The 15020-nt window shown below is 38.2% G+C and overlaps 1 protein-coding gene across 15 annotated transcripts in view; it reads left to right on the top strand.

Moving 5' to 3' along the window:
• The window catches only part of SNAP91 (synaptosome associated protein 91), a 160464-nt gene that overhangs the window by 85307 nt on the left and 60137 nt on the right, over positions 1 to 15020 (top strand). For all 15 annotated transcript variants that reach the window (XM_043439491.1, XM_043439505.1, XM_043439503.1 and 12 more), the window contains 3 exons: positions 1763 to 1790; positions 6078 to 6187; positions 8267 to 8382. In XM_043439491.1, the coding sequence (XP_043295426.1) occupies positions 1763 to 1790; positions 6078 to 6187; positions 8267 to 8382 (254 nt within the window). The remainder of the gene's footprint in view (positions 1 to 1762; positions 1791 to 6077; positions 6188 to 8266; positions 8383 to 15020) is intronic.

The raw sequence follows: 15020 nt of genomic DNA, 5'->3' as shown, positions 1-15020 counted from the left end.
TGATATTTTGTACTTAGCTTTGAGCATGATATTCTTTAATAGTACGTGGAGAAATTATGTTATTTTTACTATATCTTTATTTTGCTACAGAGCACAGAATATGTCAGAAACTTTTATATATTAGTTTGGACCCGTAGTTCAAAAAGTTCTTGTTCATCCTCAGTTCTCTTTTGTGCATTCATATTTCTCATTGTGTCAGTACCACTAAGAATTGATTCATGAAAAGCTCTTGAGAGAGAAACAAATTAATTTCAATTAACTCATACTTAGAAAGTGACCATGTCAGATGGCTTCTATGTTTCTGTTTTGGCTTTGCAGAGTTAAGACTATTACTTTCTTGAGTTTTTATTTAGACCTAACTCCTTTCCTTTTCCACATATTTAAAGAGAAGAAATGGTAGGAGTGGAGAAATTATTAACCAAAAACTCATTAGGGAATTTTCCACCTTAGTACCAGATTTGTAGGTTCCTAAGTTTCTGAGATACAGAGAATACTGTGATTCCATTTATTTCAGTAGACCCTTAATAAGCAGCATACATAAACATATATCCTTTTCTTCATGGAGTATGTTTACAGTGAAGATACCAGCCAAACTAAACATAGCCTAATCAAGCATTACCCTTAGACTTCTATCTACATTATATCACAGAGATCTCTGTGAGCCCTTGTTTTCATGTTTATTTTCAGTAAAAACTAAATAGGAAATGTCAGGCATGTGTTTGCAGATGAAGTTGAACATAAGAGATATTAAAATGCATCTAAGATTGTTAAATTTCTTTTGCTATATCCAGTAAAACAAAGAATTCATGATACTGTACCAAACTCCAGTTACTAAATCTCTGCTAATTTTATTTTACTCCTGCCACATGTGCTATTATCTCTGTAAATAGATACAAAACTATCCTCTAAGACCCTGATGATAGTCTTCTTATTTAAATCTCTTTTTTTCCCTTCATCATGTTTCCTTACTAATTTATTTTCTGACAACTCAGGGTAGTAAAACCTAAGCTGTTTAGACAGTTGTTTCTGAAGCATTTTGCTGGAAATGATATACAATAATCAGTGCCACCAGTAATCTAACTGAAAAAAGAAATGTATTTCATCCTGATTTTCCCTCATTCCCTTAGAAACAAGCATTGAGGTTACCATTCTTTTCAAGCTCTCAAGTTTCACAGGATAACGAGAACATTTCTCATAGATAGTTTTCATTACAGTCATGAAAAAAAAGACAAGCTCCAGGACATGAAAGCTGAGACACATATCAGGCATGGGGTGTGTGGGAATTTCTTTTTATTCTAGTGTTCCTTTTATGTATAACAATTTGATTAAATGAATCCCAATGCACTTTAACCTTCATGGGTTTTCTAACTTTTAAAAATACCAAACCAGATAGTTTTGAAAAAAAATCTATAAAGCATTATTTTTCCCAGGTCTTCTTGGGCAAAGTTTTTAAAATTGCAACTTGAGCAGTTTATTTTTGATGGATGTAAGCAATCAGATCAACTCCAGTAGTTAACTGAGTTGCTAGAGATACAAAAAAAGATTTTGAATTTAAGAATTTTTAGCACTAGAAATTAAGTGGATGGAAAATATTAGAAGCAGATGTCAGATAAAACTTGTTTTTAGAAAATAGTTTATGCATCACTAAAAAAAAAAAAGTCTGTATATAAACAAGTTAATGCTTGACCAAGCATCAGACTTAAATGCTTCTACAAATGTATTCAGGTTTATTTAGTTTTTATTCTTTTTGGTTTCCTTTTAGATCTGGTGCTCCCTCTCCACTAAGTAAGGTAAGTTTGTCTTGTGTTTTGACTTTTTTAACAACTTTCAATTGTAGAGTTCAGTGACAGTAAGTACATTCATATTGTTGGGCAGCCATCGCTATTATCCATTTTGGAGAACATTTTCTTCCCAAGCTGAAACTCTGTACCCTTTAAACACTGACTCATCATTCCCCACCCTCATCCCCTACACCCCCAGCTCCTGGCAAGGCACCGTTCTACTTTTCTTCGCTATGATTTTGACAACTCTGGGTGCCTCAAATAAGTTGAACCTCTCAGTATCTGTTCTTTTGTGACTGGCATATTTTACTTAGCAGAGTATCTTCCACGTTCATCTGTGTTGTTATTGGGTTGGCCAAAAAGTTCGTTTGGGTTTTCCCTTAAGATCTTAGCATATATCAGAAATTTCCTTTCTTTTGAAGTCTGAATCCTATTCCATTCTATGTATAGACCACATATTGTTCATCCATCCCTCCATAGATGATCACTTAGGTCACTTCCACCTTTTGGTTATTGTAAATAATGCTTCCGTGAACATGGTATACAAATATCTGTTCGAGTCCCTGTTTGCAGTTCTTTAGAGTCTGCACCCAGAAGTGAAATTGCTGAATCATATGATAATTTTGGAGGAGGGCATGGCAACCCACTCCAGTATTCTTGCCTGGAGAATCCCATAGACGGTGGAGCCCGGTGGGTTACAGTCCATGGGGTTGCAAAAAGTCGGGCCGACTGAGTGACTAACACCTTCACTTTCATGGTAATTTTGTTTTGAATTTTTTGAGGAAAGGTAAGGTAATTTTTTTTTTTTGTATTTCCTCTTACATTAGTTTCTCAATCCAATATCATATGGCAATGTCTACTTAGCCCTCTATCTGGACTAAAAATTTTTTTAAGTAGGAGAAATTTTCATACATTTATATTACAGCTGAGAACAAATGTATCAGTGTAACATCTTAGTAGTTTCAAAGGACTTTCGAGAACTCTGAATCATAGCCTGGTGAGATAAATAAGGCACATGATATTGTGCCTGCCTTGATGGTGCATGCGTGTTACGTCGCTTCAGTTGTGTCCGACTCTTTACGATAGTATGGACTATAGCCCACCAGGCTTCTCTGTCCATGGGATTCTCCAGGCAAGAATATTGGAGTGGGTTACCATGCCCTCCTTCAGGGGATTTTCCCAACCCAGGGATTGAACCTGAGTCTCTTAACGTCTATCTGCACTGATACATGGGTTCTTGACCACTAGTGCCACCTGGAATGGTAACGAAACCAATTGTCGTTGGGTATCCTTCCAAACATGTCTTTTAGACAATCTGTCGTAATAACTGTCAGAGCTCCTTCCACTCCCTTTCTCCTTTAGCGTCTTGTAAAGACAGGATTAGGGTTGTCAGTGACAAGAGTGATTTAGTTCTATAGGTCCGTAGTTTAGATTTGCCATTGTATTTTTCAGGCAAAAATGTGATAAATGTGCTCTTTCCTCTTTGCCGAATTTCTGTCATGTAACTAATATTATTATAGACAAGAAAGATGGCATTATGACTGCCCAGGGTACCCCAGACACCCTGTACTCTGTCAGTACGTGGCCATCTGCCTGAGAGTCCCTCAGGGAGAGCCAACAGTCAAACAGACAAACAACTGAAGCTCCCTGGTGATTCTGCTACACAGCTGACTCTAAAATCATGTCTGTGGAAGAATTCTGTCATAGGCCTGCCGGGTAGAGTGTGATGAGATTCTGGAATCCTTTTAAGATGGTCTGTTTTGGCATTTTGGCCAAATCAAATTTTGACTTTTTTTCTTTTTGTATTAACAGGATTATTTTGGTTCTGTTTTCCTCCCTTCCTCATCTCTTCAGAGCTTATTATTACAAGGCAGTTTTTAATAAGCCTTTGGAGACCATTTCTGCATTTCTGTTTGTAGATTCATTGCTGTCAGTACATCCTCCTTCGTATTTCCTAAACATCACTTTCTAAGCTTATTTACATGCGTCAGTTGAAACAAAAACCACGAATTTATTTCAGAGTTGTCAGTGTCCACAGCGGACAGCATGCAAATTCATTTTTGTCAGTTGTTTCTATTCCCTTGTTACTCTTTCACATTCTGTTTGGAAACTTTGAATTTTTGGTGAAGAACAAAGCTTGAGTTGACCCTTTCTGAGCAGCAGTGTTCATACTGCTCTTGGGTTTATCTTTTATCTTTTTTGGAAGCGCTGAGTGCTTAGCACTTATACATCTTTGGATTTTGAATTCATTATCAGCTATATTCTTAGTGCTTCTGCCCATACTCAGTCACTCAGTTGTTTCTGACTCTTTGCAACCCTATGGACAGTGCCAGGCTCCTCTGTCCGCAGATTATCCTGGCAAGAATACTAGAGTGGGTTGCCATGTCCTCCTCCAGGGGATCTTCCTGACCCAGGGATTGAACCTGCGTCTCATGTCTCCTGCGTTGGCAGGTGGATCCTTTACTACTGAGCCACCTGGGAAGCCCAAGTAAGAATACTGGATCAGGTTGCAATTTCCTCAAGGGGATCTTCCTAATCCAGGAATCAAACCCATCTCCTGTGGCCTCCTGCATTTGCAGGACCATTCTTTACCACTGAGCCACCTGGGAAGCATATTCTTAGGCAAATAGCTGTTTGTTATTCAGTTGCTAAGTGGTGTCCCACTCTTTGCGAGACACCGTGGACTACAGCATGCCAGGCTTCCTTGACCTTCACTATCTCCCAGAGTTTGCTCAAACTATGTCCGTTGAGTTGGTGATGCCATCCAATCATTTCATCGTGTGTTCTCCCCTTCTCCTCCTGTCCTCAATCTTTCCCCACATCTGGGTCTTTTCCAATGAGTTGGTTCTTCATTTCAGGTGGCCAGAGTATTGAAGCTTCAGTTTCAGCATCAGTCCTTCCAAAGAATATTCAGGATTGATTTCCTTTAGGAATGACTGGTTTGATATCCTTGCTGTCCAAGGGACTCTCAAGAGTCTTCTCCAACACCACAGTTGGAAAGCATCAATTCTTTGGCACACAGCCTTCTTTATGGTCCAACTCTTAACATCTGTACATGATTCCTGGGAAAACTATAGCTTTGACTATATGGACCTATTAAATAGATACTATTTAAATCTGAAAACTCCTGTACATTGCTTATCTCCTCAGTCCTTTTTCTTAATTTATTCTTTTTCAAATTTCCTCTACATTTGGTTTGCTTGAAATTAGACGTCCTGTTACAGCAGTGGCTGATGGCCCTTGCTTGGTCTTGGTCTTTGTGCATTTTGCTTGCTGTTATGTCTCATTTCCACTTACAGAACTGAGTATCAGTGGACTGTTTTGAGATGATCCATTCATCTTTCTCTTGTGAATACAGGCAAATTAAATATACCAAGTTAAAAAAAATAGAATTAGGAGAGTTACTATACAAGCATCTTATTTTTTTAATATATTAGCTGACTATCAGGTCCTCTTCTTAAGCCAGCTTAGGACAATAAATGTTGGGTTTTATTTCACTTGTTAAATTTTTATCTTTTCACATCAGTGAAGGTCTATCCTCAAGCTGTCAGTGACTTGAATCTTGTTTGGGGATTGTTGTCTCCTGTCTGTGAACTATTTTTTAAGTTAGGTTTCTAGATGTTACAGGCATCTGAGAAGATTTTGCATGCAGTCTGTTTAAGACGCAGAAAAGAATGGCCTTGGTTTTAAAGCAATCATTGCAATTGATTTTTTTTTTTTTTCATTTTTGCAGCTAGCAAGATCTTTCCCACTAATTTTTTGTTTAGGAAATATGTTTGGCCTTCATTTTTTTTTTAATTGAAGTATAGTTGATTTACAATGTGGTAGTAGTTTCTGATGTTCAGCAGAGTGATTCAGTTTTATATATGTGTGTGAATTCTTTTCAGTTTTTTTTTCCATTATAGGTTATTACCAGGTGTTAAATGTAGTTCACCGTGCTATACATATCCAGTAGGACCTTTTTGTCTGTTTTACATATAGTAGTGTGTATTTGTTAATCCCAAGCTCCTAATTTATTATTTGGCTTTGATTATAAATATATGCATAGAAGTCATTGCAATGTTAGGACAAATACTTTGTCATAATTCTATATAAATTACATATAACTTGTAATATTTCAAACATGTTTTGTCCACTATTGATTATTTATTATAATTCTCAATTTGAAATTTTCTTGAGTTTTTTCCTCCCATGAGGAGCTACCAAATGGCGTAGGTCTGCAGAGTGGGGGGCCTGTCACCCTGTGTCCTGTAGATTCAGATTTGACCAGAGCATGCTGTGCCTCTTCCCTTTCAGTCTTCTCCAGCCACAACTGTTACGTCGCCTAATTCTACACCAGCTAAAACTATTGATACATCGCCTCCAGTTGATTTGTTTGCAACTGCATCGGCAGCTGTACCAGTCAGGTTAGTTCATGAGAATGCAGCAAACTGTTTATTAATCTTTTGATGAGGTTTTCATTTTATTTTTATGTATTGAACTCAAATGACTTCACAAAATGAAATGTTGTTCTAGTGAATGTATGCTGTTTTGGGTTATTTTCAGGTACACGGAGTAAGTTCTTCTACACCTTATACAGTTATTTAAGTTTGTACCTCCCAAAGTGTAAGAAAGACCTAAGCTCTGGGAGTTGCCTTGTTGCTCAGATATTTGGGAAAGAAAGTGGAAGAAAGATGCACACATTTCAGGTTCTTCTGAAAAGGATGATACGGACAGTGTTTTCTGAAATTCATTTCTTCTTTTATGAAATTTAAAGGATGTCTTGTGCTATAAAATGAAATGAAGTGAAGTGAAATGCAATTGTAGGTCGAGTAGGTGGTACATATGAGGAACTCAAACTCTGCTTGTAGGAAGAAACTGTCAGGATGCTCCTAATTGCTTTTATAGCACCTAAAAGTCAGAATAGTAGTGAGAAAGATGGGGATGGCTCTGTGTTGTATGAAATCTCTGAGGTGCCTGAAAGGAAGCCCCAACTAAGAGAGGCTTCCTCAGGTATTAATTTTAGGTCAACTCTTTGTTTTGTTCTTTTGCCTTGACAAGATTCTAGTCCCATCTTATAGTATCTGTGACTCTGATTATGAATACTCTGTACTTGGAGACTTGAATTTTGAACTGAACAATAAATCCACATAACGTATCCACGTAAACTATGCCTGTTGGTCTCCACTCACTTAATTCTAATTTTATAATCACAGGCTTGGAAAGGCCAAGTCCTTTCTGCCTCTATACCAAGATAAATTGCTTCTTCTAAAAGCAATTTGATTCAGGTCTTAATAATAAATGTTTCTCTATTCTGGCTTTTAAACCAGTTGTACTTATGAAATAGATATCAAAACTAGGCAAGTTTCAAAGAATATTACTTGCAAATCTAATATGTAAAACAGATAGGGATTGAACTGCTATTTTTAAAGAGGGTTGGGGAACCTGGACCCTGATGGCTTAGTACCTGATCTTGCAGCCTTTAAGCCAGTGCTCCTTAAACAGGAATGGACAGTGAACACCTGGGGTCACATTAAAATGAAGACTCTGATATAGTAGATATGGGGTAAGCCTGGGACTTTGCATTTCTAACAAGGTCCCGAGATGCTGTTAGTTTGGAGATCGTACTTTGAATAGCAAAGCTCTAGGCTCTTTCTTGGAACGTCTATAGATGAAAGAGCTTTGGAAAGTACAGCCCTATCTGAGTAAGAGTGAAAAAATATGGAATTGTTTATGGATGAGGCCTCTTACAGGCCAACTTGACATGTTGCAATTTAATGTAGAAAAAAGGTACAATAGTGATTATTCATTTTAGTGTTCTTTGGTTTATAAATAAATTCTTCTTTTCAAGATAAGAATTATTTACCATGATACAAAAAAAAATACAAAAAATTTTAGGAAATAGAGAAAAGGAAAAAATTACCAATAATTCTCTTTAATATTTGGAGCATGTTTCCTTTTGTCAGAGTCTTCATAATCAGCATTTCAGATGCTACCCAGTGGATATAACATGTTTAAAATTCCCCCTTACTTTGAGGCATTTAGATTTTCCCTTTTTCTTTCTGCTCTATGATTCGCTGAGGAAGCCATTGCTTGAAGTGTGATTTAACTTTGTTATCTGTGGAGCAGGAGTTGGCAGACGATGGCCCATAGATCAGATCTAGCCTCCTGTCTTTGTAAATAAATTTTTATTGCAACAAAGGCATGTTTGTTTGTTTACACACTGTGTCTTTTTTCATGCTGCACTGGCAGAGTCAAGTAGTGACAGAGGCTGTCTAGCCCACAAACCTTAGATGCTTAGCATCTGGCCCTTGACAGAGGTAGTCGGCCAGCTCTTGGTATAGAGGAACATATGTTTTACTGCTGTACTTTCACAAATATTATTCTCTTGCTGGATTTAAAATATCCAAAATCTGTGATGTTTTCTGCCTAAGTCTTTATTTGAAAAACATCTCTACAGTTTAAAATTTCAAAAATCTGATTGTAAAATGATGTTTGCCTTTCAGCACTTCGAAACCGTCTAGCGATCTCCTGGACCTCCAGCCAGACTTCTCCCCTGCAGGGGCAGGGGCAGCGGCACCAGCACCAGCACCACCTTCAGGAGGCGCCACTGCATGGGGAGGTGAGTGGAATCAGACAGCGCTGCCAGTTTTCTATTTAGCTGTTTTCATTCAGGTTATATTTGTTACTCTTTCCTTCTGACTATCCAAAGTGGTGCTAGAAACTGGGGGAGAAAATGCTAAAAATGGCATCGATTGATTGAAATATGTATTGAAAGAGAGACAAAAGGTACCCGTATGTGTTATGTGCATGTGGTCTGTCGCTCAGTCATGTCCGACTCTTCCCAACCCCATGGACTGTAGCCCTCCAGGCTCCTCTGTCCATGGGATTCTCCAGGCAAGAATACTGGAGTGGGGTGCCATTTCCTCCTCCAGGGGATCTTCTCGACCCAGGGATGGAACCCATGTCTCCCACGTCTCCTTCATTGAAAGGCGAATTCTTTACCACTGAGCCACCTGGGAAGCCCCCAAAGTACCCATAATACAGTTAAAATACTCAAGTAATCACATCGTTTTATTATCAAAGTTGAAACAATGAGAGTATTTTTTCTTAGCTATTCTCAAATCCTGATTATTTTTAGTAATTGCTCTCTAAGAGTTCAGGCCTTAGAAGATTGTGTGTTTCCTTCAGAAATTATGAGATTACTGAAAGGCAGCATTTTGAATTTGGTTTGTTTAAGTGCGATCTTCCTAGTTGATTTCTTTAGATCTGAATTGGTTTTATTCATATTGTATTTGATTTCATGCAATTGAAAATCTGGGTTAGATTCTTATTTGTGCCAGAAAAGATCTATACTAAACTTGTTAAGAGCAGTCACATGTAAGTACTGGATTTCCACTTTAATCATGGATCTTGGGAACAATTACACTTCTGTACATATTTGATTTAAAAGGATACTTAATACCAGTATAAAGTTAAGTTGATTATTGCTTCATTCCTAAAGTTTCACAGAGTTGGTATTAAATACCTTACTCTACCACATCAAACTATCAAAGTAAAAAAAATTTTTTTAATTTTAAAATGGCTCATACAACTATAGAAATAACACAGAGGGAATGACATAAGCAAGATGGTCAAATAGGAGGTGTCCCATCATACCTCCCCACAGAAGTAACCATTTGGCAGCCATCCACAGACAAAAGTGCCTTTGTGGGTGCTTTGGGACCCAGGAAAGAGGTTGCAAAGCCCAAGATCAAGAAGGCTTGATTTGAGAAGGCAGGTCCAGGTAGGAGGCTCATCAGCCTTGGTCCTGGCAGCAGACCTGGAAACACCGCCATGCCCTCGTGGACTCATTACTGTCACCCATGCATTAGGTAACAGGCCTGCTGACCTTGAAACTGTCTCAGCTGTGGACCCTGAAACTGCCTGTGACCCAGCTCCAGCCTGTCTCAGTCTTGGTCCAGGAGCAGTCTCGCCTGCCCAGCCAGAAGACATACCTGTCTGTGCACTTAGAGACAGGGCCAGTGACTGTAGTCCAACCTCAGATCCTAAAGAAGCTTTGTGACTAGGCTCAGCCCCTTCCAGCTGCAGTCAGGAAGCTGTCCTGCCCACCTGGGGACTTTGTGGGAGACAGACTTATCCATACTCATAAGGGCAGGCCTACAGACCTTGGTCCCAGCTTTGGACCTTCAAGCAAATATCAGACTTGATTCAGCCCCACTTGGCTATAGTCCAGGGCTAGTCCTTCCCTGCCCAGAGACCTCGTAGAAGCTACACCCAAACATGCACTTGGTAACAAGCCCACCACCCCTGAACTCGACTGAAGACCCCAAAGTGGACCCTTGTTCCAGTTGCAGCCCTACTAACCAAGGTTGTGAAGGCAGTCCTCTCCACTTAGGGACCAGGAGGCAGGATCCGCACCCACCTAAGACCCTGGTCACAGCCCCACCAACATGGGCACTGCAGCAGACCCAGGAGTAGCCACGTGAACTTGCCCCAACCCCATTCAACTGCAATCCCAGAGGCAATATCATCACCCCAGGGACCTGACAGTAGAAGATCTTCACCTGCCAAAACTAGTGTTTAAAAACAGGAAGAGGTGTTTTTCCTTCAAATGCACAGGCATCATCACAAGGCTATATGAAATACAAAGAATCAGGCAGGAAAAAAAACCTCCATGACACTGCCAAAGGAAACTAATAAAGCCCAGTAACTTACCCTAAAGAAATCTAGATTGTCTGCCAATGAATTCAAAATAATCATCCTAAAGAAGCTCAGTGAGATTCAAGGGAACACATGCAGGCAAGAAAACAAAATGAGGAAAACTATACATGAACAAAATAAGAAAATAGAAACTATAAAAGAGAATAAAACAAATTCTAAATGAAATAGAATACAGTGACTGAACTGAAAAGAAAAACTGTAGACAGCTTCAATGGAAGACTGAATCAGACAGAGTAAAAATCCACAAACTCAAAGATAGGTCATTAGAAAATAGCCAGTTAAAGGAATAAAAAGGGAAAAAAGAGGATGCATACAGGACCTATAGGACATCATAAAATGAATGAGGATATGCATTTTAGAAGTCTCAGAAAGGAAGAAAGAAATGAAGTGAAGTCACTCAGTCATGTCCGACTCTTTGTGACCCCATGGACTGTAGCCTACCAGGCTCCTCTGTCCATGGTATATTCCAGGCAAGAGTACTGGAGTGGGTTGCCATTTCAGAAGGAAAGCTTATTTAAAGAAATAGTCGCTTGTGGTGGTGGTGGTTTAGTCGCTAAGTTGTGTCAGACTGTTGCAACCCCATGGACAGTAGCCTGCCAGGCTCCTCTGTCCATGGAATTCTCCAGGCAAGAGTGGGTTGCCATTCCCATCTCCAGGGTATCTTCCCAACTCAGGAATTGAATCAAGGTCTTCTGCATTGCAGGCAGATTCTTTACCAACTGAGCTACCAGGGAAGCCCGAAATAGTGGCTGAAAACCAAGTAAATCATGAGAGAGATGTGGACATTTAAATTCATGAAATTCCAAAGTCTCCAAGCAAGATCAATCCAAAGAATATTACCTAAGACACAGTATATAATCCAATTGTCATAAGTCAAAGACAAAGAGAAAAATTTGAAAACAACAAAAGAAAAGCAGTTTCTCCTATACAAGGGAATCCTGGTAAGGCTATCAGCATATAATGATAAAATCAATTCATTAAGACACTTGCTCCTTGGAAGAAAAGCTATGACAAACCTAGACAGCATATTAAAAAGCAGAGACCTTTGCCTACAATGGTCCATATAGTCAAGGCTATGGTTTTTTTCCGTAGTCATGTATGGATGTGAGAGTTGGACCATAATGAAGACTGAGTGCTAAACGATTGATGCTTTTGAACTGTGGTGTTGGAGAAGACTCTTGAGAGTCCCTTGGATTGCAAGGAGATCACACTGGTCAACGGTAAAGGAAATCATTCCTAAATATTCATTGAAAGGACTGATGCTGAAGCTGAAGTCCAGTACTTTGGCCACCTGATGCGGAGACCTGACTCATTAGAAAATACCCTGGTGCTGGGAAAGATTGAAGGCAGGAGGAAAAGGGGATGACAGAGGACGAGATGGTTGGATGGCATCACCGACCCGATGGACATGAGTTTGAACAAGCTCTAGGATGTGATGAAGGATAGAGAAGCCCGGCATGCTGCAGTCCACAGGGTCTCAAAGAGTCGAATACAACAGAGCAACTGAACAACAATAATTTATTCAGAGGATATAAACATCAAAATACCTAAACATGTGAAGCACATATTAACAGAACTGAAATAGGAAATAGATAGCCATACGATAATAGTAGGGGGCTTCAGTATGCCACTTTAAACAACGATAGGTCATCCAGACAGAAAGTCAGTTAGGAAATAGAAAACTTGAATAACAGCTTGCCCCAAGTGAACCTGCAGACATATACAGAAAATTTCTTTCAATGGAGCCAAATATACTTTCTCCTCAATTGCACATAGAAAATTCTCCAGGGTGGAGAATGTTGGGACAAGAAAAAATTTTGATGAAGATTGAAGTCATATCAAGTATTATTCCTGACCTTCAGTGGTATGAAACTAGAAATCAGTAACATAACAAAACTTTGAAAATTCACAAATACATGGAGATTTTATAACATGTGGCCAACCAATGGGTCAAAGAAGAAATTAAAAAGAAATTTTAAAGGACCTTGAGACAAAAGAAAATGGAAGCACAGTATGTCAAAACGTACCTGATGCTGCAAAAGCAATACTAAGAGGGAAGTTTACAGTGCTAAATGCCTCCATTAAGAAAAAAAGACTCAAACAATCTAGCTTTATATCTCATGGAATTAGGTAAAGAACAAACTTATCCCAAAGATAGCAGAAGGAAGGAAATAATAAAGATTAGAGCAGAAATAAATGAAATAGAGAGCAGAAAGATGTTAGAAAAGATCAACAAAACTGAGTTGGTTTTTTGAAAAGATAAAATTACTTTTGTGTGTGTGCATGCTCAGTTGTATTTGACTCTTTGTGACCCCAAGGACTGTAGCCCACCAGGCTCCTCTGTCAGTGGAATTTTCCAGGTGAGAATACTGAATGGGTTGCCATTTCCTACTCCAGGGAATCTTCTTGACCCAGAGATCGAACCAACATCTCCTGTGTCTCCTTCATTGCCAGGTGAATTCTTTACCACTGAGTCACCTGGAAAGCCCAAAATTACCTTTGGCTAGACTAAATAAGATAAAAGGGCAATGACCCAAACTAAAATTATAAATGAAAGAAGAAACATTATCACTGATACCATAAAAATGCAAAGAATCATAAGAGATAGTTGTGGGCAATTATATGCCATGATTGGATAACCTAAAAGAAATGGATAAATTCCTAGAAACGTACAGCTGACCAAGATACAACTGACCAACAAAGATACAACTGACAGTCAAGAAGAAAGAGAATCTGAACAGACTTACATGAATAAGGACATTGAAGCAGAAATCAAAAAACTCCCAACAAAGAAAAACCCTTGATCATATAGCTTCATGAGTGAATTCTACCAAACATTTAAATAGAAATTAATGCCAGTCCTACTCAAATTCTTCCCAAAAAAATTGAAACAAGGGAACACTTCCAACCTTTACTTTTTTGAGGCTAGTTTTATGCTCATACCAAAGCCAGATACACACACTATAAGAAAAGAAAATAACAGGCCATCATTCCTGATGAACATAAAACTATAAAAATCCTTCACAAAATAATTACAAACTGAATTCAACAGCACATTAAAAGGATCATACACTATGGTTAAGTGGGGTTTCTCCCTGAGATGCAAGGATGGTTCAACAGTTGCTTGGGATACACACCACATGGTAGAATAAAGGATGAAAATCATATGATGATCTCAATACTTGCAGAAAAAGTACTTAACAGAGTTCAACAACCTTTCATGATTTAAAAAAAAAAAACTGTCAACAAATTAGTTAGAGAAGGAATGTATCTCAACATAATAAAGGGTATATATGACACGTCCACAGCTAACATGATTCTAAATGATGAAAAGCTGTAACATTTTCCTCTAAGATTAGGAATAAGACAAGGATGCCTACTCTCTTGAGTTCTATTCAACCTAGTACTGGAAATCTAAGCCAGAGCAGTTAGTCAAGAAAAAGAAATAAAAAGCATCCAAATAGGAAAGGAAGAAATAAAATTGTCTATGCATCCAAATAGGAAAGGAAGAAATAAAATTGTCTCGGCAAAAAAAAAAAAAGCCTCTGCAGATGATGTGATCTTATATGTAGAAACCCAAAAGATGCCACCAAAAAACTGTTAGAACTAATAAATGAATTCAGTAAAGTTTGGGAATCAAAATTTATGTATAAAAATCAACTGCATTTCTATACACTAACAACAAACTATCTGAAAAATAAATGAAGAAAATAATTCCATTTATAGTAGCATCAAGAAGAATAAAATATTGAGTTGGCCAAAAAGTTTGTTTGGGTTTTTCCGTAACAACCCAAATAAACTTTTTGGCCAACCCAATACTTAGCAATAGACTTAACCAAGAAGATGAAAAGCCTCTATACTGAAAACTATAAAACATTGATGAAAGAAATTAAGACACAAATAAATGGAGAGATATCCTTTGTTCATGGACTAGAAGAATTAATACTGTTAAAATGGCCATACTACCCAAAGTGATCTATAGAATCACTGCAGTCTGTAGAAAAACTGTAATGGCATTTCCCCATAAATAGAAAAAAAAAAATCTATCATTCATATAGACAGAAAAAGACCCCACATTAGCCAAGAACTCTTGAGAAAGAAAAACAAGGTTGGCTACATCAAACTTCCTGAAATCAACCTAAATTACAAAGCTCTGGTAACCAAAACAGGATGGTACTGGGATGAAAGCAGACATCTGGACCAGAACAAAACAAGAACAGAAGAGTAGAGAGTCTAGCCCAGAAATAAACCCGTGCGTAGTCAGTTAGCCCACCTTTGACGGGGTTGCCAAGAAAGTGCAACAGAAAACAGATAGTCTCTTTAATAACTGGTATTGACAAGACTAGATATCCATGTGCAAAAGAATTAAATTGGAACCTTATCTTATATCATACACAAAAATTAACTCAAATGGATTAAAACAAATATAAAACCTGAAACCATAAATCCTAGCAGAAAACATAGGGAAAAAAAACTCCTCAACATTGATCTTAGCAATGAATTTTTTGATTTGCCACCCAAAACACAGGCAACAAA

Source organism: Cervus canadensis, chromosome 20, assembly GCF_019320065.1.
Source record: "Cervus canadensis isolate Bull #8, Minnesota chromosome 20, ASM1932006v1, whole genome shotgun sequence".
Taxonomy (NCBI): domain Eukaryota; kingdom Metazoa; phylum Chordata; class Mammalia; order Artiodactyla; family Cervidae; genus Cervus; species Cervus canadensis.
This window is presented reverse-complemented; position numbering and strand designations above follow the sequence as displayed.